At 44.5% G+C, this 22538-nt stretch overlaps 1 protein-coding gene across 1 annotated transcript in view; it reads left to right on the forward strand.

Moving 5' to 3' along the window:
* SEC24D (SEC24 homolog D, COPII coat complex component) overlaps nt 1–22538 on the forward strand; it is a 658686-nt gene that overhangs the window by 156633 nt on the left and 479515 nt on the right. Inside the window, exon 4 of the mRNA XM_069630689.1 lies at nt 18165–18307. Coding sequence (XP_069486790.1) covers nt 18165–18307 — 143 coding nt within the window. The remainder of the gene's footprint in view (nt 1–18164; nt 18308–22538) is intronic.

Genomic DNA, 22538 nt, shown 5'->3' on the forward strand with positions numbered 1-22538 from the left:
CCCATTCTAGCCACACACATATGGGGTTGGTTGCAATGGTCCTGTTGTGGGTACATTCATTTCTTTCTGGATGACATCAGCCTGTCCAAATGGGAGTTTCCAGAACCCTAGAAGCAGGGCTTGTGCTACGTGGGGTGTCCCAGATATCCACCCTGTTGCCCATGCTTTTCAGCATACATACGGAGCTATTGGGAGTTTTGATCCACATATTTAGCATCACCATACAGCAATATGCTAATTATACTCTGCACTATCTCTGAGTAGCGCCTGCAAAGGATGCGCCTCATTTGGGAATTTGCATGACAGTCATCAAATCATGTCTGACTGCTAGCTAGCTTGCAATATAATGTTAAAGAAGTCTTGTCCCCACAGAAAAGAGACCAACATCCAAGCTTTGATATCAGTCCTTGCCAAAGATGACTTTGGCCACTTTCTTGCTTCTACAGCCAAATCTCTTGGGTTTTGGTTGGATGGTTAGCTATCGATAAGAGACCATATTGCAAGAATGCCAAAACCGACTATTGTCAAATCTGCCTCCTTTGGAAGATTAGTCCATTTATTTGATGTAATCGTTTTTAATTAGTTGTGCAGATACTGGTCCTCTCTCATATTGATGGTGTCAATGCCCTTTTTAAGGGTGTACCCAGGTAGTACGTTGTACCTTATGATCAGTCTTACTGGTGCACAGTGCCCCAGATAAGATTTTGAAGTGGGAGTATTTTACTCCCTATTTTTTAAAGTTGGGAGTAAAATGAGGTTCTAGGGAGTACAGGGGTGAATCTTATTCCTACTGGGAGTATTTAATAAGTGAGTACAGATATTTTTTAACTGTACAACAGAAATAATGTTTGATAAATATCTCTTTGCACTAATTTATTCGTGCACATTAAAATCTAAATGTTTACCTCTTTAGATCAGATTGTAGAGCTTTTTCCTTTGGCTTTACATACACTACTGGTCCAAATATATGGAGGTGCGTGAGTGAAAGCAATGATAGGCTATTATGTGTCTTTTTCCTATTTTTGTTGGGAGTATTATTACTCTCAATTTATTTTGGGGGGTATTTGCCTATTTTTAGGGAGTAAACGTGGTTGATAAACCCATATCTCTAGGGCTGCGCTGCTGATGCATGATTATTTGCAGGGGCAAGAAAATATTTATTGTTTTCATGGCATTTGAAAAGAGTACATTGGTTGCCTTTGGAGGCAAGGGTTAAGTTTAAAATGGACGGCATTCCCTATTAGACTGTGGTCCTCTGTCATCCACTCTATTTGGTGCATAAAATGCAGCTTCCTTCAAAGGTGGTGTTGCACATGCCAGCACGTTGTGCGAAGAAAGCATTTATGGTAAATCAAGCTTTCTCAGTGGCCATACTGCGTGTTTGGAATTTTCTACCTTTCCATCTTAAAGTCAAAACCTTTTAATTTCCACTTGCAAAGACCTTGCTGCGGTTCTTACCCGATTTATTATTGTGGGTTAGAGTTGCTCCATCTCAGTTTCTGAATCTTGTTTTCCTATTGTTGTGCAGCAGTGCACTGCCTTTGTGCCTATTTGCTCTTTATTAAATGTAATACAAATAAAAATAATACATACAAAATGTCTTCCTGGATTTTTAGGAAAAATACTGTACCTTAAAAGCAACTCCTATCTGAACAGAACATTCTTCTTGGCTGGGTGTTGTTCTTATGTGCTATCCAGTTATTCACACATGCCCCCTTGTTTCCGGATGTGTATTAGATCCTCATTCTGCTCTAGCACTCTCGTTATGTCACTTGTACACTTTAGTTTGGCTTGTTCAATGGACAGCTCTCAGATCATATGTTCCATATATATCTCCTGAATATTCCGGGACTTTCTGTTTGGACATATAGAGTGCAAAACTAGTGCTGTGTAAAGTTGGTTGGGGATTACAACAAAAAGGTAAGCCAGCTTCACATGGCACATGTTCTGGCTGTGGATCCAGGAGGGCCAGGCCTACAGTAGTGGTTTTCTCCTGGGTGGAGGGGCTGAAGCTCCTAGGTGTTTCTGAAGACAGAGGTATTGAGGATTGAATTTTCAGTTTTACATCCTCATGCCTCCGCGATTGGACTTTGCGTCATCATGTCATTGGTTTTAGATTCTAATATCAGTTTGGGGGCACCGCTCACCTTTGCCCATACCCGTTCCCATATTTCCATTTACCATTTCTACCACCTAATACAAATTATATCTTATTATTTCGAAGGGATTGTGTCCTCCGACGTATTCCTCATCTTAGATATCTCCTTCCAGCTCTGCTGGCCTCGGAAAACTTTTCTCTAGAGGGCGCTGCGCGTTGACGTCCTCCGAGTCGATGTCCCTCGACAGCCGCCGTATCGACGTCGACGTCATCCTGCCTATAAAGGCCGCGCGCAGCGTCCGTTGCTCAGTTCCGTTTTTCCGCGCTTACTCAGTGCCTCGGAATACCGTTGCTCAGTTCTTGTCAGATTAATACTATTTACCTCGAGTTATTCGATCCGTACTCGATGGCTTCCTCGATCCGGCTTCAAAAAATGCCGAGATTGTGGAAAAAAGATGTCGCTGACTGACCCTCACAGAGTTTGTCTGTGGTGTTTGGGAGCTGAACACCAATGTTCGGAGTGCGAGGACTGTATGTCCATGACAGCTAAGGCCCTGAAGGAGCGCAGGGGGAAGCTGGAGAAAGGTAAGACTTTTAAAGCTTCTTCTTCGTCGACGAAGTCGAGACACTCGTTTCCTCGTCACCATTCGCGCTCCAGCTCTCGGAGTGGGTGCCATCACTCCTCGAGATCGAAGCACTCGAAGAGGAGACGTCGAAGATCCCCTTCTCCGTCTTCCTCTTCCTCTGTTTCGCCAAAAAGAATCCCTTGCCCCACGAAACATAGTTCCCGGGCTGAATGGGAGGAATTCCGCAAAAATATGATGAGCGTCTTCGAGAAAGCAGCCTCGACCCCCTCGAAGACTGCCGAGAGCAATGCTCTGGTCGAAAGAACCGAAGGTCAAAAACGCCGCGAGTCGCAGTACCCGGCGAAGGAAACCTCTCGAGCGCGTCTCGAACCCTCGAGTAGGACTATGACCTCCAAACCTTCCTCGAAGGTTCCGTCGACGCCGTCGACGAGGGTTCCGTCGACGCCGAGGTTGGTGTCTTCGACGCCGTTGTCGAAGGGACCTTCGACACACGGGTCTGTCGACTCGACGCCAGCTTCGACACCGGCGTCGACGCCAAGAAAAGTCACAGTCACGACACACCCAGTGACTATCCCCAGGTCCTCGATGACGATGGCTTCGAGATTGTCGAGTAGAATCCCAATTCTGCCGAGGTCATCGAGGCCTCCGCCTTTGTTTTCGACGCCACGCTCGAAGCCTTCGGCGTCGACGACATCGACGTTTTCGAGGCCGATAATGACAAGTTCGGCACCCTCTGCCTTGGAAATGGGATTTACTCCCTTTATGAGTTCAGAACAATTGAGAACTATGTCCTCAATTTTGGAAGAGGGTGAATTGTCTGAACAGGAAGACACATTTGAGTTGCAGGGACCTGTAACCCCAATTAGAGAGGAATTTTCCTCTGAAGAACGCAGGTTAAAGGATCTTCATGATTCCTTACATGAGGCAAGTGGGTTAGACACTTCCCCTGAGGTGGAGTTTGCTAGGCCAGACCCGGGGGAGCATGCTGAAAACCCCTATCGAGCCTTAATGGCCAGGATCACAGAGTTTATGGGGTGGTCTGCACCTTCACAATCTTTCCAAAAAGATGACCTCACGGATATTCTTGATAAAGGCCCACAGGAGGATCCTGTGGTGCCTTTCCATAAAGCTCTTCAGAGGAAGATTATGACAAACTGGGAAACCCCAGATGTCGTCCCGGCAGTAAATAAAAGACTTTCTACAAAATACAGGGTATCCTCTACAGACCCAGAGTTTTTGTCAAAACACCTATCCCCAGAAAGTCTGGTGGTACAGGCAGCATCTTCTACCGATGTCAAGACGGCTTATCCTACCGTCCCACAAGACAGGGACGGTAAAAAATATGATGCTATGGCAAAGAAAGTTTTTTCGGCATGTAGCATGGCGTTAAAATCTGTGAATGCTACTTGCACCCTTGCTAGAATCAGCCATACACTTTGGGAGTGTGCTTCTACAGTGGCTGAATGCATCCCGGAGGGAGAAGAAAGGGAGGCGTTCCTGAATATCATACAGGACGGTAAAGACGCTATGTGCGAATCCCTCCAGACGGGCATTGATTCGGCTGACAATATCAGCAGAGCAATGGCAGCAAGTACTTCAACCAGGAGATTTGCTTGGTTGAGAAAGTCTGGTTTTGCCCCAGATGTGCAAGTCAGGCTCTTGAACATGCCATTCGATGGCTCTTCTTTGTTTGGGAAAAAGGCGGATGACAGTTTAGAAAAACTGCAAACTTCAAAAGCAGCAGCAAAATCCCTAGGCGCTGCAATCCTTCAGACACCTTTTCGTCCCACAGGAACCTCTGCGAGAGGCAAGTCCTTTCGCTTCTACTCCGCATTCGGAAGAGGTAGAGGACGACCGGCTCAAAGGGGACAAAGAAGAACTACCCGAGGTGGACGGGGTAGATATTCAAAGGCCGCAGCAACAGCAGGTGCCTCTTTACCATCGGCATCTGCATCAGCCGCCCCAAAACCACTCTGAGGACTTCCCTCACAGGACATCTGTAGGAGGCAGATTGACTCAACATCTGGCGGAATGGCAGGCTATCACGTCAGATGCTTGGGCATTGGAAACAGTTGCCCAAGGTTACTGCCTGCCTCTCCTACGCATACCTCAGAGTCATCCACCGGGGATCAGCTCTCAGAAAGCTCCAGATCCGCTCCTCTTGCAGGAAATTTTGGACCTGCTAGAGAAGGGTGCCATAGAACCGGTACCTGTAGCGGAGAGGAACAAGGGATGGTACTTCCTTTACTTTCTCATTCCAAAGAAAGACAGAGGACTGAGACCCATCTTGGACTTGCGAGAATTGAACAAATTCCTCAGAAAGGACAAATTCAAGATGGTCACTCTTTCTCAGATCCTCCAGGCCCTTCAGTTCCAGGACTGGTTGGTATCTCTGGACCTTCAGGACACTTATTTCCATGTGCCTATCCATCTCAAACACAGGAAATACCTGAGGTTCGCTATTGGCAACTCTCACTATCAATTTCGAGTGCTGCCATTTGGGCTGACCTCCGCCCTGAGGGTCTTCACGAAGTTAATGTCGGTAGTGGCCGCAAGTTTAAGGAGGGAAGGGATTCATGTCTACCCCTACCTGCACGATTGGTTGATCAGGGCTGTCTCTTCGGAACAAGCTCAGATCCAACTAAATCACGTGTGCCACTTCCTTCACAGACTGGGCTTCTCCCTCAATTTAAAGAAGTCACAAATGATACCATCGCAGAGACTCCAGTTCATAGGAGCGATCCTGGACACTTCCCTGGGAAAAGCCTCGCCACCAGAGGTGAGGGCTCAAGATATTCTACAGATGGTTACCAAGTTTCAAAATGCCCAACGTCTCCCAGCCTTCGACTTTTTGAGGTTGCTAGGCCTCATGGCATCCTGCATTTTCCTAGTGCCAGAGGCTCGCCTGAGAATGAGATCCCTCCAGTGGGCACTGAGGACTCAGTGGTCACAATTCTCAGGGAGAATGACAGATCTTCTTCAGGTTCCCGACAGGGTGGCTCGAGACCTTCAGTGGTGGGCCTGTCAGGAGAACATTCTGAAAGGAGAACATTTTTGGCAACCCTGGCCGGAGATAACAGTAGTCACGGATGCCTCACTCACGGGGTGGGGAGCCCACGCCAACGACTTGACCATCAGCGGTCGTTGGTCTCCATCGGAGTCCAGACTACATATCAACCTGTTAGAGCTGAGAGCCATCAGACTTGCGCTGAAGGCGTTCCTGCCAGCTGTACAAGGGAAAAATGTCCTGATAATGACGGACAACACAGTGGCCATGTATTACCTCAACAATAGAGGAGGCGTAGGATCACTACCGCTGTGCAGAGAGGCGATGCAGCTCTGGTTTTGGGCAATCCAAGAAGGAATCTCTCTATCGGCAGTTCACCTAGCCGGAGAGAAGAACTTGACAGCGGACGATCTGAGTAGGCAGAGCACAGTCTCCCACGAGTGGGAACTAGCTCAGGAAGTCCTTCAAGAGATCTTCGCCCTTTGGGGAACCCCTCAGGTGGATCTGTTCGCCACCAGCGTCAACAAGAAATGCGATCTGTTCTGCTCAAGGGAATTTCCCCCGAGAGGAGCTCTGGGAGACGCGTTCATAGTGGACTGGGAGTTTCTGCTTCTGTACGCGTTTCCACCGGTCCCTGTCATTCCTCAAATGATCAGGAGGTTGAGAAGATTCCGGAGAACCATGATCCTAATTGCCCCGGATTGGGCCAGGAGAACGTGGTACCCGGACCTTCTAGACTTGTCCATCTGCCCTCCAATTCGACTTCCACTCAGAGAGAACCTACTCTCACAGAAGGGAGGTCAGGTTCTCCATCCAGACATCAAAACCCTCAACCTTCACGCTTGGCTTCTGAAAGGTTGAGGTACAAGGATTGGGACCTCCCTGATGATGTTATGGAGGTGTTGCTTTCGGCAAGGAGGCCAGCAACAAAGTCTTTATACCGCTGCCGTTGGAACAGATTTTGCAGCTGGTGTAGAGAACAGAATATCAACCCTTTTTCATGTGGTACACCAATGTTTTTGTCCTTCCTTCTATATTTGGCGAATTCAGGCCTTCAAGTTGGCACCATTAAAGGCTATCTCGCAGCGCTATCCATCTTTAAGCGCACTGCCGAAGAACCATCCTATTTCAAATTACCCTTGGTAATACAGTTTCTAAAGGGGTTAACCAATGTTTATCCACCAAGACCATTCCAAGTTCCCCTATGGGATTTAAACTTAGTACTAACTTTCCTGATGGGCACACCTTTCGAACCACTCCATCTTTGTTCGTTAAGATTCCTTACCCTTAAAACTGTTTTATTAATAGCACTTACATCTGCTAGAAGGGTGAGCGAATTACAAGCTCTTTCTTGTAAACCCCCTCACACAATATTTCACAAAGACAAAGTTGTCCTGCAAGTGAAGCCTAATTTCCTCCCAAAGGTGGTTTCTGAATTCCATATCACTCAGAAGATTACCCTACCATCTTTCTATCCTCCTCCTCACCCGGGGAAAGAGGAAGAGAGGTTACACAGGCTAGACCCTAGAAGGGCTTTAAGTTTTTACATCAGTAGACTAGCCAGGATAAGACAGGCAGACCAGCTGTTTGTAGGTTACGCAGGTCACAAGCTGGGGTTACCAATAACTAAGCAGACCATTTCCAGATGGATCATTCTACCCATTCTGGAATGTTATAAACTGGCAGGGAAAGAGCCCCCTCAAAACCTTAGGGCTCATTCGACCAGAGGTATTGCAGCTTCATCGGCCCTCAAAAGAGGCGTGCCGGTTAAAGACATCTGTGCGGCCGCTACATGGTCGTCTGTCCATACCTTTACACGTTTTTACAATTTGGTTTCCTCCTCCAGTCAAGAGACTAGGTTTGGAAGGGCTGTACTGCATTCTATTCATCAATAGAAGACAGCGTGAAGTCAGTACTCCCTCCTCCAATAATAGAATACTGCTATGGGAGCCTATCTAAGATTAGGAATACGTCGGAGGACACAATCCCTTCGAAGAACAAGTTACTTCTTACCTTGTAACGTTCTTTCGACGGGATGTTCCTCCGACGTATTGCTCATCGACCCTCCCATCCATCCCCACAGTTCTACTTCCCGTGTTGTTGCAGCTTACGCTCCTTCAGGGTGATTAGTCTAGTCCAGAAAGTATTATTGTGGGCTACAAAACGGAACTGAGCAACGGACGCTGCGCGCGGCCTTTATAGGCAGGATGACGTCGACGTCGATACGGCGGCTGTCGAGGGACATCGACTCGGAGGACGTCGACGCGCAGCGCCCACTAGAGAAAAATTTTCCGAGGCCAGCAGGGCTGGAAGGAGATATCTAAGATGAGGAATACGTCGGAGGAACATCCCGTCGAAAGAACGTTACAAGGTAAGAAGTAACTTGTTCTTCTTGCCTATCCAATAATGAAACTGGCACTGAACTCTGTTTCTTTTCCTGACTCTCAGCTTGAGAAGTTAAGGTGACTTCACTTTATACATGGTATCTTATCCTATAACTTACCTTCATTCCTACTTTTCTATATGGGAGATTCCTGATGGACTATAGAGAATTATGTGTCGGGAACTGTTTCAGTGCGGCTAAATGTTGGAAGGGTAAGAGGCTTGGGGCAGACCAGAGGCGGGAGTGAAAGGAGTCTTGAGGACAAGAAAAAATAAACAACTATAGACAGGCAAAAAAGACACTGCACAGAAAAGGGCAGAGGATACAACTAAGAAAAACATGTTAGGTTCCACCTTGGGGTGTGCATAAAATGGGAAATGGGTGTCCCACAAGGTAAGGGGAAACCCTAGCCTTCTGAGCAGGTTTTTACTAAAGGGACGCACACTGAATGCCCATGAAAAGGAGCAGCAGGAGTATACTTCTGTGTCTGGACTGTAAGGCTCGAGCATGGAAACACAACCCACAAGACTCAGCATGTACGGGTCCAGCAAGAACGGAACACTGAGTGCCTCCTGAAACAGAAACCAGCACACTGTTAACAGATGTGTCATCATGGACAATACTGTCATGATGCCTACCTCCAAGGAGCCAGGTCCGACCCAGCAACCCCAGAGGCAGGCATCATTTCCCCCAGGGGAGTGCCAGCGGGCCCAAGCTGGGGCCCTTTGGACGCAGTCCTGGCGCCTTAGGCGCCAGGCTCATGTTGGACCTCTGTCCTGGCGCCTTAGGCGCCAGGCTCTTAAAGCTAGACATGTGTTCAAGTGTTTTAATGTGCACTTACCTGATGCAGACCATGCTGCCACATCCAGGCCCTCTTGAGGCCTGAATAGGAACTACTTTACCTGTGGGACTACTTTCCACCCAGGTGTGGTCGGGGAAGGATACATACCTGATCGGAGGAAGGATACACACTCGGAACTTCTTCCAAAGCTTTTTAAACCACACCCGATCAGCAACTCACGCTTCGCGTTGTTCTGCTCCTCGCAGCTGGACGCTCACCGTGTCAGCTCCTACATCTGGACTTCAGCCACGCCTGTCAGCATCCTGGGTCACCTGCAAAGGGAGACAAGAGACCTACCAGCTAATCTGCACCACAGAGACATCACCGACGATCCTGAAAGGGAAGACATCATTTTTAAAAGCATTTCGTTACGATCGCTGCAGCGCTGCATTTCACTCACCTTTCCTGGGTTCCTCCATCTTCAGCAGTGATCATCCGGATACACAGCCACTTCCCAGAGCCTAGAGAAAAAGACAAGAATAAGAGGTGAGAGAAGGAAGGGAATAGGAAAAGCTCAGTTTCCTTCTAAGACTTACCTGTTGGGTCATTCCCATTTCATTTCGGGTCTTGCTGCTTCCAAGCAGGACCCCGGCCCCTATGGAGAAAAAAGACAAAGACATTAGATGAGCGAATGCAGAAACATTACCTGAGCGCTCATCTAGGACTTACCAGATCTTTACTGGAACTGCACGTTTCACTTCGGGTCGGCGCCATATCTCCGGCATTCCCAACCCCGGCCCCTATGGGGAAAAGACATCAACATCAGCGCTTTGTTGCAAGAAGTCTCCAAAGGAATCTTCATTCATCACCTGAAAAAAGACAATGAACATTATTATTTAAAGCTTGAACTTTTGAACTTGCAACAGAACTTTTACTGCGCCTTACCAGTATAATCAAGCTTACCTGAACTCCCATCCAACCTCAATCCAGTGAAGTAACTGGGTTCAACGCGCCCCTGCGTCAGAAGCAGGATGGAGAGCTCGTCCTTTCAGACCCTAAGGTGAGACTTCACGGGGAATCGTGGAAGGGTATCGTGGAGGGTTGGAAGAGAGTGGGAGGCTTGAGCATAACTCAGTCAGTAGGTAATACTCCCTTTTCACGCACAGGGGAATATTCCTGCGAGCCGGAGAAGCCAGAGTAGAGGGCCCTTCCTGTCCATCTTCAGAGTCCTGCACTTCACCATTGAAGAAGCATCAGCACTCAAAGCCAGACCTGCGCCTCCGTGGTAATCAGGTGAGCGTTACAAATACTAAGACGCGAAAAGGGAAAGGGAAAGGGATGGAGATTGCCTGCTCAAATACTCAGCAGCCAAACTCTGGACGAAGGAATTACATAAACATAAGTGAGGACAAGAACAGTAATAGAATCCTTCACATAAATATCAAGGGAACAAGCAGGAAGTACTGTGCACTAGAACTGCAGAATGGAAACACTGGATTGGAATCAAGCAACAGCGTACTGAACTATCGATCAGAAAAAAAAACTCTGGATAGGAATTCTAGTTTAGAATAACAAGGGCTGTACTGCAGACTAGTAACTAGGAAGTGAAACTCTAGACTGGAAAAACAAAGAATAAACTGCAGACTCATAAGGGAACTCTACACTTGAATCAAAGAAACTGCTGAAAGATGAATCAGACTACAGGCAGGCAGAGAACAGGGTGCTGGAGTCAGGGGAGGACAGGCGCTGCAGGCAGGATTGCACGGCACAGCGAACAGTGGTGCAGAGAGAGAGCAAAGGACTGCAGGCAGATAGGAGAGGATTGGAACAGGAACATGGTCTGGAAACAGTAGCAACATGACACCACGGGAAGCCACAATTCAGAGCAAGAGGCAGGTTGTAAACTCAATGCATGAACCCTGTGCTCCTACCGGCAGCTCCTTAAATACTGACACAACCTTTGCTGAAGCAGACTTGTTAGCAGCACTTGGAGCAGCACACCTGATGGCAAGCTGCCTCCTCCCACTCTGCACCTGGAAAAGTGAAAGCAACACTGACCTATAAGGCTCCTATGGTTTGTAGTTCTCAGACGACATTGGAATAGTCAGGTTTCGAGAACTACCAAAAGGTGCATTATTTCCAAATATTGCAAAGGGAATGCAAAGTCAGAAGCATGAATGGGTATTGTCCAGGGAAGATTATAGTGATGAATTCTGAATCCCAGTTAATCCCGAAAGAGTGTCCCTTGATGTTCGAGTTTCACAGTAGTGACACGGACACCACTTAAATGGACCAAATGTATTGGGTGTAGACTTTCAGAAAGTCTTTCAAAACAATGTATTGCCATTTGTTTATATGTATACAACTTTTTCCATCAAGAGTATTCCAATCATTTAAATCAAATTCATGGCGAAAGGAAGATATGTGTCAAAGAGTGAAGTGCTGTACCTAAACCATTACTTCCTACATGCACAAGAAAAACCATAGACACAGTAGGAATAGAATAACACACAAACATCAGACAACAAAATCCTCTGTTAATTCATTAAAATCATAATGCTACTACATCCATGTGCGAATCGGGCAAATCTTTATACTTCTATTGAAAATTGTGCGACTAGTAGAGACTATGCAAGATGGATGAGAGACATCCGTTCATTGAATTTGAATATTGATTTCAAACTTCACAATTATGATTTTACATCATTATTACTCCATAATAACATATACAGATTCCTCTCTTTCTAACTACGCTTATGCTTCCATTCGAGCAATATACATTCCAGATAGGCCAAAACGTGTTTTTCTGCTTTTGTATATATGCATGTTTATCAATGTATCAACAGACATATTCTAAGATACTGTGTGGACAAGGTGCCTAGCCAAATGTCTTGATGAAAAATCATTATTTTATGATCAGTGCTCTGTGATTTTATATCTGTACTCGGGATTCGACTGCTGTCGTTCTTTGATGCTGTTGTTCTATGGATTGTTTTTACAAATCTGAAATAAAATAAACACATGAAATGAAAAAAATAAAAACAAAAGCAGAAAAAAGAAGAACACAGAAACATCGAAATGGGGGAGAGTAGAAAAAAGAAAAATACTGTGTAGATAAATTGTGAGCAATTAAATCGTTTGGAGTAGACACTTATTAGAAACATGCAAATCAGTATATCATTATAGTGGAAATGATCATTCAGAGTGTAACTATATAGGTATTCAACACAAGTTTGGTTATTGCAATGTGTATAACTACAAAGATTCCACCTACCTTAGTTAGTCCAGTTTCTGTATTAGATGGTTAGTGTTTTTAGTGATCCCCATAGTCTCAGTGCCCTTCTCCTACTATGTCCATATTGTTACTATAAGTATACAACCTATGAGTCCGAATAAAACCGTACATTGTAGAGAATGTCTAAAATCTAACAGAACTAACATATGGGTTAAGAGACTTGTGTTTATATACTTTTGAAAATAAGGAAGTTGTGAATGTAATTTCAGCTATGCTAAATCTATTTAAAATGGAAAATAAATGGCTAGTCAATTTGACAAATGCATCCCTGTGCTTCTTATATGTGTTAGAGAAATACACCTCCTAGGACTTAAATGGTCTTTATACTAATAATGAGATAGTTCATTATAAAATAACATTCCTTAGACTTAAATGCCTGTTTATATTCTAATATTAACTTAGTTCATTAAATATACAATTTAGTTACTTCTAGGAACTAGTAGGTTCCATCCTGCTCTGTGTCTGTGTGTTATTGGGTTGCATGGCCAAAATGGCAGCAGATATTTATATTCATGTGATGTCATAACTTTTCTGCTCGCACCTTTGTAGACACGTTGTAATGTTTATGACGTAATCACGGCAGGTCCATGTTTGCGGTGGCCATATTGTTGAAATGATTTAGGTTATTCTTATGATTTTCTATATTTTTTAAATGAATTCTGATATTATGTACTACTCAATTGATGGTGTGGATAGTTGATATGGTGAACCCTTAATTGATAAATTGGGCTTCATTACAAGTCTGGTGGTCCTTGTTTCCGGGCCGCCACACTACAAGTCTGCCTGCAGGGGCCAATGTGCCTGGGAGGCTTGATCCTGCTGGGCGCAACGGCCCGGTAGGCAGAGTTGCCATGGAAGCACTGGCACCGTTAGCAACGGTGCCAGTGCTTCCGTCTCCCAGTCTGCATGGAGTCCTATGGGACTCCACGTGAATGGGGACTTACCAAATCTGATGCCTGACTTCCTGCTGGGTCTTGTAATGTCCCAGTGGCACCGGGAAGTCAGGTGCCGAAAATGGTCGGCAGCAACCCCCCGGTGGCACCGGCGAGTTACTGCCGACCTCATGATGAGGCCCATTCTCTTCTGAAAGTATATCAAATAAAAGTCATATTGTTATAATAAATGTGCTGTCATACCGTAGTCTTAGCCATAGACAATTCCTGCATTATCAATAAACCCATATGCATCAGCATACATGTTTCATCACCTTTTAAAAAAACAAATCATATGGATCTTCATCAGGATGCAATATCCCTCACAAACATATGTTGAATTCGTTGATGATTCTTCCAGAATGTCATGTTCATTTTTGAAAGCTTCTGTGCTGTGTTGAAATTTCAGGGCATATTCATTATTTGCATGGATCCGTGGGTTGTTAAATAGATCATCGGTGTGTTAGTGTTGAATGTATTTAAGGCACGTTCATGAATTAAAACTGCAAAACACTGTTGAGTAATTCAGCTGCTCCGGGGAGCAGTCGCGTTGATAGGGGTATGGCATTCTAATGCTTCTTACTGTTTCTATAGTTTGTCTGGATCTACATGATATTTTTTGTCAAAAAAATCCTGCGGTCGAAAATACTGATTTTAATATTTTTTGCTGCACATTTCAACACACCTATATGCGGGCGGAGACCCCCGTAATCGCCTCATACTCCCCGTACAATATTTATTACCCTAAGCCACCTTCCACATATAAATGCGTTGAGATGCACATTTCGACATTTACCATTTTCGGCCGCAAGATTCTCCTGCACGATATTTTGGGGGTGATACTGTTTTCCTTGTGCATTTAGCAATTTATTGTGAATGGGATTGAAATTATTGGAATGCTCTTGATGAAATCATTTGTAAACGATGTACAAGTGCTAATAAATAGTTTTGAAAGAATGTATAAGTGTCTACACCCAATATATGTGGCTAACTTAAAACTCGAGAAGTTTAGACATTATAAGAGCCTCCTGTGATAGTGGGTTTTGGTATACAGTGTTTATATCGAATTTTTTATATTGAATGCCCATAGACTGAATTGTTTATATTGTAACCCTTTATAGTGAATGCATTTAGCGGTGCAGTAAAGGGTTAAATGTTTTGGGGAAACGGTCGGGGTGGGGGGTTTGGGGGTTGGAAAAGTGGGTTTGAGGGGGACCCCCCCAAAATAAATTCACTATAAAAGGTTTTAATATAAAATATTCCAGATATGTGCATTCAATATACAATATTTCGATATAAAGACATGTAACCATGGGTTTTATACCACTTAAGTGAATCAGACTAAATTGATTCACTGTAAAGCTTCCCCTTCCGGGGTACCAATTTCCTTTTTGGTTCGAAAAAGACAGTGTTATTACTTGCCACATTTTTGGACATCCATAATAAACAAAGGCATTTGTTCCTGTGCCATGTCACATCATGTTTTCGTAATACAATCGCATGTGATCCCAAAATGTTCAATTGGTGGAATATGAATAGATGGCACATCAATAGTTTTACCTCTAGCTTCCTGCAGTACACTGCACACAGAGCTGGCGATAGTTCCTTGTTTTCACTGATGAAAGTTATACTGTTTGCTGGGATATGTGCTGTGGCATCTTACTGTTGAAGCAGTATATTAACATAGCAGAACAGAATCCGGTACTTTAGAACTGTTCTGGAATCCTATAGCGAACTGAGCTCCAGAGAATCTCCTGTTACTTCCCTTCCTTGTTCCTGATTCCTCTGCCCCAGATTGCTGTTCCTGCTGTGCTATTCAGACCTACCACATGGTTTGTCTCCTGTAGAGGCTGAGGTATCTGACTTAATATCGAAATCCTGTAAAAACGTTCCTGTTCTTCTCCTGAAGCAGAGTGTAGGGTTTCATGGAACCTCTCATGACTCAAATGTCTGGACAGATCACCGTCATCTGGAACAGCGTAAGGGTGACCTTAGCTTACATTTCCTCAGTTTTGTCAGGTCGACGGCCAGCATTGCTCCCCAGTATAGAGATCCATTACAGCATGACTACATCTTACTCCTCTGCAGAGATACGAGTTTAATGGAGATTATTACAACAACGTTTTCTTAAACCGTTCATTCAAGTCATGCTGGCTCCCACACTCAAACCTCTGGTTCTCAGATTCTAGTCCTTAGCTTACAGTTTCCTTTGCTCTGCATGGGCAATGGCTTGTTTGAAATCATATGCTATGTGTCTGGCACTGTGTCTATCCCAAATTTACAACAACTACTGACACAATTAACAACTTTGCCAAGTGCTCAGATCTTCCCGAAGCAGGACAAGCTTTAAACAGAATATGTACTATTGATATCATATGATATGTCATTTATAATGCGCCTGCACACAAGTGTTTCTAGGTGCGACTATTGGGAGTCTGAATGGACTGCAGTGTTCTTCAAGAGATTGTGTAAGGACCTATTTCTCCTTTTCCTTGACAATCCCTAACTACATGTTTTAGGCAAACAGGGTGCATCTTACAGATGCTGTGACTCCGTGTGATATGGTCAAGGCTATTTTAATACACTTGTCAAGATGGGGAACATTTGTTTAAATCAAAGGTGTCTAAAATGAGCTAAACCATCCTCCAGATGTGTGCCACAATGTAATTTCCAAAACAGCTGAGGCTGGAAATCTCGTGGACCCAAAGCCTGAGATAAGAAGACACTTTCGAATGGATTGTGTCCTCCCACATATTCCTCATCTTATGATAATTCGTTATCTCCAGCTTTGCTGCTTCGGAAAACATTTTTCTCTCAGCAGAGGGCGCTGTGCTCGAGGTTGTGGCGTCGATTGTCCCTCAACGGACTCTGTCGACGTCATCGATGGTATAAATAGCTCGAGCCGCGCCCGTTGCTTCAGTTCCGTTTTGCTGATCGCTTCGCTATCGAGAACGGCGCGCTTGAGATTTTCTGTGAAGAAAATGTCGTCATCTTCGACTCCTTCGACACCCAAGACTGGGTTCAAGAAGTGCGTAGATTGTGGATCAAAAATGTCGATCACGGATCCTCACCAGGTTTGTCTCTGGTGTCTCGGTTCCAGTCACCGGACCGACGACTGTGGTTCCTGCCAATCCATGACCGAGAAAGCTCTTCGTGAGAGGAGAGGTAAACTGTTGGTGGGGAGGGAAGCCTCTAAGAAGGCTAAGTCCAAAAAACATCACAAAGCGACTGATTCGAAGGAATCGGTTCGCCATAGGCACTCCAAGAGATCTTGATCCAGGAGTAGATTGAGACACTCTTCTACCTCGTCCATAAAAATGAAGAGGAGACGTAGATCTCCCTCATCTTCAGAGTCGACCGAAGAAATTCGATGTCTGACAAAATCAGATTCTCCTAGAAAATGGGAAGAATTTCGTAAAAAGATGATGGAGGTATTCGAGAATGCGGCCCCGACCCCCTCGAATGAACCTCGGAAAAGCCATACCCCTAAAGTCGCTCCATTGGATGACAAAGGGAAGTCCAAGACTACCATGGTAAAAATGGGTAGTGTCGAGGATACTCGAAAAACTCGAGTCAACGCCAAGTCGTCGACGACTCTTCGAGAGTCTCCAGTGCCATATAAAAAACATAAGTCGTCGAAGGCTTTGACGATTTCATCGACGCCATCGGCGTCGACCGTTTCGGCATCGAAACCAAAAACAACCTCGACGCCCATGTCGAAGTCCTCTTCGAAGTCATCGAAGATTCCTTTGACAACTTCGAAGGATTTCTCTATTCCTTCAACGCGTATGGTAGAGGAAGAAAGAAGATTCACTCAGTTGCCCAGATCAGATTTTTTTAAGTCCATGTCCTCAATTTATGAGGAATCTAGCTCAGAGGAAGACGAAGTTACTCCTTTTGGAGTTTCATATGGCACAAAGCAAGTTCCTGAGGAACTCATTGATCAAGAATCTAAAATGAGAGACCTGAGTGACACTCTACATTCTGCCAGTGGGATTGGCACCTCCCCAGAATTAGAGTTTGCCAGACCTGATACTGCAGAGCATGCAGACGCTGGGTACAGGAGTCTTATGACCAGAGTAATTGAGTATATGGGTTGGGGTAACACTTCACCCGTTTTTGAACAGGATGACATGACGGATATAATTGTCAGAGGTCCTCAAAAAGATCCAGTTCTCCCCTTTCACAGGGTTCTTCAGAGGACGGTGGAGAAAAACTGGGAAAAGCCTGAGAGCATTGCTGCTGCAGATAGTAATTTTCCCAAGAAATACAGACCAGCTGGTACGGATCCCGAATACTTAAACAAGCATCCGACTCAAGAAAGTCTAGTCATTCAGGCAGCATCCACATCAAAGCAAACTGCATATCCCACTATCCCTCCAGATAGAGAGGATAAAAAAGTTGATGCCTGGGCACGTAAAGTTTTCACGTCCGGCAGTATGGCCCTTAAATCGACAAATGTCACCTATACCCTGGCCAGGTTTACCCATACCCTGTGGGACTGTATTTCGGCGGCGGCTGATCATATTCCAGAAGGCGAGGAAAGGGAAGGCTTCCTGAATATAGTCAAAGACGGGAAGGAGGCAATGGGGGAATGTCTCCTGTATGGACTGGATACTGCTGATAGTGATAGCTACATGATGATATTTCCAGCTTAGGAGAACAACATAAAATATGTTCCAGGCAGGAACCCCTGCCAGACCTCCATCAAGCCATGGTTGTCTCTATCCAGTAATATGGTAAACTAAGTGGTTAGGAGCATGTCCTCCTCTATCACAGTGAATTGACAAGCCTGGGTCAGATTTTAGGTTTTTGTAAAAATGCTATACTACACCTGTACACTTTGTTTAAATTTGGATTGGCCAGTTCACGTTGTGCTTTTTTGGCCCAAGTTATTTTGTGAATCAGTACTGTAGAGTCAAAGTGAGGTAAAGTTCAACTGCCTATCTTATATTTACATTTAAAAAGCCTCTTTTGGCAATATTCTCTCGCCATAACCTTGTGTATTGAATTTAAATGTTTTGTAAAATCCTTTTTGACCATGTTGATTAAACCCTAATTAAGAATTATTCTTTCCCTAGGTTTGCACCCCCGAATCATCTCAATAATGCATCACCCTCCTATGCACCATATAATCCTCCGCTGTCATATGCAAATGCTGCCCCGCCTCCCACAGCCCAGCAAGTGGCCAATCAGCTTGGCAACATGCAGATAAGCGGCTATGGTATAGTAAACATATTTAATGTTTTATTTTGTTGCTTATTTGTTAGCTTATATATTAATATGCTCTATGTAACAACATATTTTACAAGAGGGCCTCAAAATGCACTATTCTGTTAAGACTATGTGTGTCCACCCAAGTGCCAGAGTTATTTTAACATTTCACCATTGCATTCTTCGTATGTAATACCGCCCCCCCCACATTAGTGTATCCAGGCCAACAAAGGCTATTTAATGGGTCAAACTGTGCATACATTTGAAAATGTTTTCTTTGCCAACATTTCTCAAGCGTTTGTGTTTTTGGGTTAAAGATAATTCTAGTAATGCTAGAGAGACACTAGTCTTCCTTCGAAAGTCCTCAAGATGTCACTAACTAGCTTGGGTTGGTGTTTATATTCGGCGTAGTCAAAAGCCATGCCAAGGAAGTATTCACATATATCAGTAAATTATGAAAGAATCATTCACTAACGGTCACCAGAGATATTAATACTAGACCTGAAATGAACAACACCCAAGCCATTTTTGGATTCTTAGGACTCGATGCAACCTTTTGGTAGCAGACTTCACTCTTCTCTGGCTGGTCAGGTGATCTTTCAGACGTTTTCTTTTTGATGTATTTGCATGAAATCAAGTTACCTAAATTCGTGCATTGCTCCTCTACCTCAGCTGTGCAGGAAAAATGTCACAGAGGAGGATATTTATTTACCTTAATGTTCTAAGTGTACACACAAACAGAAATGTATTCAAGACAAGAACAAGGTCTCTTTGATTGGGCTCTGCCTCCTTTGGTGGTGGCAGGCAATAACCCCAAGATCATATGGAAACATAAACTCATGCAAATGTGCCTACGCTTTCACGCAAATACACAGATATCCTTGTATGTAAGCGTGCATTTACATCATTTCGGGGGTGGGGGTGGGCATGTGTCTGTTCATGTGGCTATGGCCAAAGGGCAGCTAATTTATATGTACCTTACCCAATAGAAGAAAGAACCTGTCTTGCTACACACCCAGAATCAAGGAATTAAAGATCCTGCCCATCAAGGAACGCCTTGTTGTATGTTGACCCATTGCGTTTGCCACCATCTGCTCCCGCTAACCTTTTTTGTATTTTCCACCATTTTTGTACTACGGCATAGTTTCTAAGTAAGTTTGCATTATATATATCCTATGTATACATGCACACACATAGAAAATATGCCAATGCCTGTGTGGGCTTGGATTTATTGCCCTTCAATTTTCATTTTTTGTGGTTTGTGTTGGGTGGACTGTGTCATCTTTGTGCGCAAAACCTTTCGCTGATTCCTGCTCTGTTCCTAATTTTTCCATATCTCCCTTTTGTAATGCTGATTCTGCCTGTACTAAGGGTCCTGAGCCCTCTTCCCTGCAGTGTCCTTAATCCGTATACTACTTTCCGTTAGGCTCACTGTTTGTCATTGCGTGTACTTCTGTTCCTGAATCTATTTTTCTTCAACCTCTATTCTCTTTTCTTTACCTGCTGACCACCGTTCTCCATTATCCTCTCAATGAACATGATCCTTTCCTTGTGACTCTGACTACAATACATGCTCTACTTCCCACTGCAACCATAGTCTCCCCTTTGTTCTCTCATATCCTTTTCCTAGTCGTAGCCTTGCTCCAGAGGTTGCTCACAGATGTCTGCTATCTGCTTTATTAATTATCTGGGTATTTCTAAAGAATCTCTCTCTCTCTCTCTCTCTCTCTCTCTCTCTTTCTCTCTCTCTCTCTCTCTCTCTCTCTTTCTCTCTCTCTCTCTCTCCCTCTCTCTTTCTCTCTCTCTCCCTCTCTGCCCTTCCCATGTCTTTTTATCACTCAGTTCTCAATCTTTCTTGTTCACTCAGGTCTCTCTCTTTGACTTTGTGGTATTTGAGCCTCTGGGGGCTCTCTTTCTCATGTCATTTCATACTTTCTATCTTTTTTCACTCTCTTTCCCTGTTCCTTACTGCCTCCTTCCATACGCCTTGCTCCGCCTGTTCCTCTCTCAACCCCCTCCTTCACTCCCTCTTTCCTTTCTCTCCTCCCTCTTTCAATCAATTTCCAGCTTCGGTTTGACTCCCCACAGTCTCCTGACACTTACAGTGGGGAGTGTGAGGAGAGAGGAAATATGGAGGATCTAGCAGAGCTCTACTATCCCCCCTTTCCTCTTTACCCTACATCCCTATCCACAAACGGTAGGATTATGATGTGAGATAACGTCTTGTGTTTATTCCACTTAGCCCTTCCCATTATTAATTTTTCCTCCCCGTTAGGGCTGGTAAAGGATGGCAAAAATGATCAGGGTGGATAAAATATCCCAGTACCTTACAATCTTTCTTCAAGCCTTTCCTGCCCCTCCCCTCATTCCCCCCCACTCTCCTCTACATCACAGCTAGAAAATGAGAGATAAGAAGCTTGGCAATGACGGCAATGTCTGTGGGGACATTGCCGTCATTGCTACAGAATATTACAAAATGTGAAATGGGTCCAGTAATGTCTCATGTCAGACTAATACATTTCGGATGTGTCTCCTCAAAATTTGCGGACCAATTTAGTACCCAACCCTCCAAGAACATATGGTGTGTTTTGGCCCTTCTCCTAATTTTTCACTTTTAAAACAAATCTTTTGAAAAAACTGCCAGGGAAGCAAGGTTCCAACTAGGCATTGTGGCATTTTAAAACAGACATTTGAATTCGTGCCACTAAAGCAGGCCACTGCAGGGCATTGCTCTGTATTTTAACCATCTACCCCACCATGCATGCTATGGGGTTACACATTATCTTCTGTTATGCCTATAGAATATAGCTACCAAAAGGTATCTATATGCCGTAGACATAGCAGAAGGTACGCAGTCCTTCTTTTATGTTCACAGCAAAAGTCAGGGCATGCATATGAACAATCTTGAAGTTTAGCAAGTCTGAAAATTGATCATTACAAGTGAGCCAGAATGGAAATATGGTGCCGGTAACAACCTTACCGATACCATTTCCTGGACCGGCTCACTCTGCGTTTGCCGGTGGGGACTGTGAACAACCGGCAGGCCTGATCTGCCGGTAGTTCAGGCCCCTACCGTCAGATAAATCACTGAAGCACTGGCACCGTTAACAACAGTGCCGTTGCTTCAGTGCTTCAGTGGTTTTCTTCCCATGGCATTGGAATGGGAAATTACTGTTCCGCCACCGCCCGTAATATTCCGGTAATACCAGGATATCGGGTGGCAGAAATGGTAAGCCGAGGTTGCCGGTAAGCCGCCGGTAGTGCCAGTGGTTTACCGGCAAGCTGGTAATGAGGCCCATGATTCAATCCAAATCTCAATCAGGCGCTTGTATGAATCCAAAACTCTCAGATGTTGTTTAATGACACAGTGCAACATGTATGGGACCCTCCACTCCAGCCAGCTATTCTGCACTCATTAGCACCTACTGGTGTTGCTTTCCTTCGTTGTCGAGTTGCCTTTCCTAAAATTAAAAATCCTTGCCTTTACTTAGCTTTGCACTAACCCTGTTCTTACTCAAACAACAACGCATGGTGAATACTTGATGGTCCGTCTAGTAGAGCTCCCCCATGTATCTGTTCTGCTGTTTTCTGTCTTTAGGGAGAGTAGTATGGCTCTGCTTCTAGTGTAACGTGGCCGATCACACACCTCTCTGTAACAGTTCACATCCTAATCCATGGCATTACTATTGTGTTGGGTGCCAGTTAGGAGACAGTACTCATGGAGGTAAACACGTGAATTATTATTTCCATAGAAGAGTGTCTAAATGCTACCTCTGTTTCCCTTATATATGTCCACACACTATTATTTAATGGTGACGTAATATTAATCAATAATTCCATAATGTTTTACTTAATGCCATTAGTACATACCTGAAATGCATGTATGTGCTTTTATTTGCTGGGCAATTAACAGGCTATGGTCTTCTGGAACCCAGAACTTTGCAGCAACTCAGACCAAAGCATCCCACAACACTAAAAGTTCATTCCAATGGCAAATAGGCATTGTACAAATGCCTCAGAATGTATAACTTAACTTTGTATTGCTGTTACTACCACTGACGTGCTCTAATGATATCGAGAAGGTAATATTGTCCCAAAGATAGCACCTCACATTATTTGCCATCCTATAAATATATTGGCAATCTCTTCACCCAGAAACACCTAGGAACATGGTCTGAGTGCAACACAGTTGCAACACTAATATACAAGAAAGGTTGGAGCACACCCAAGGATACCCTCCA

The sequence above is a fragment of the Ambystoma mexicanum genome, chromosome 6q (assembly GCF_040938575.1).
Source record: "Ambystoma mexicanum isolate Mex_15411 chromosome 6q, UKY_AmexF1_1, whole genome shotgun sequence".
NCBI classification, from domain to species: Eukaryota; Metazoa; Chordata; class Amphibia; order Caudata; family Ambystomatidae; genus Ambystoma; species Ambystoma mexicanum.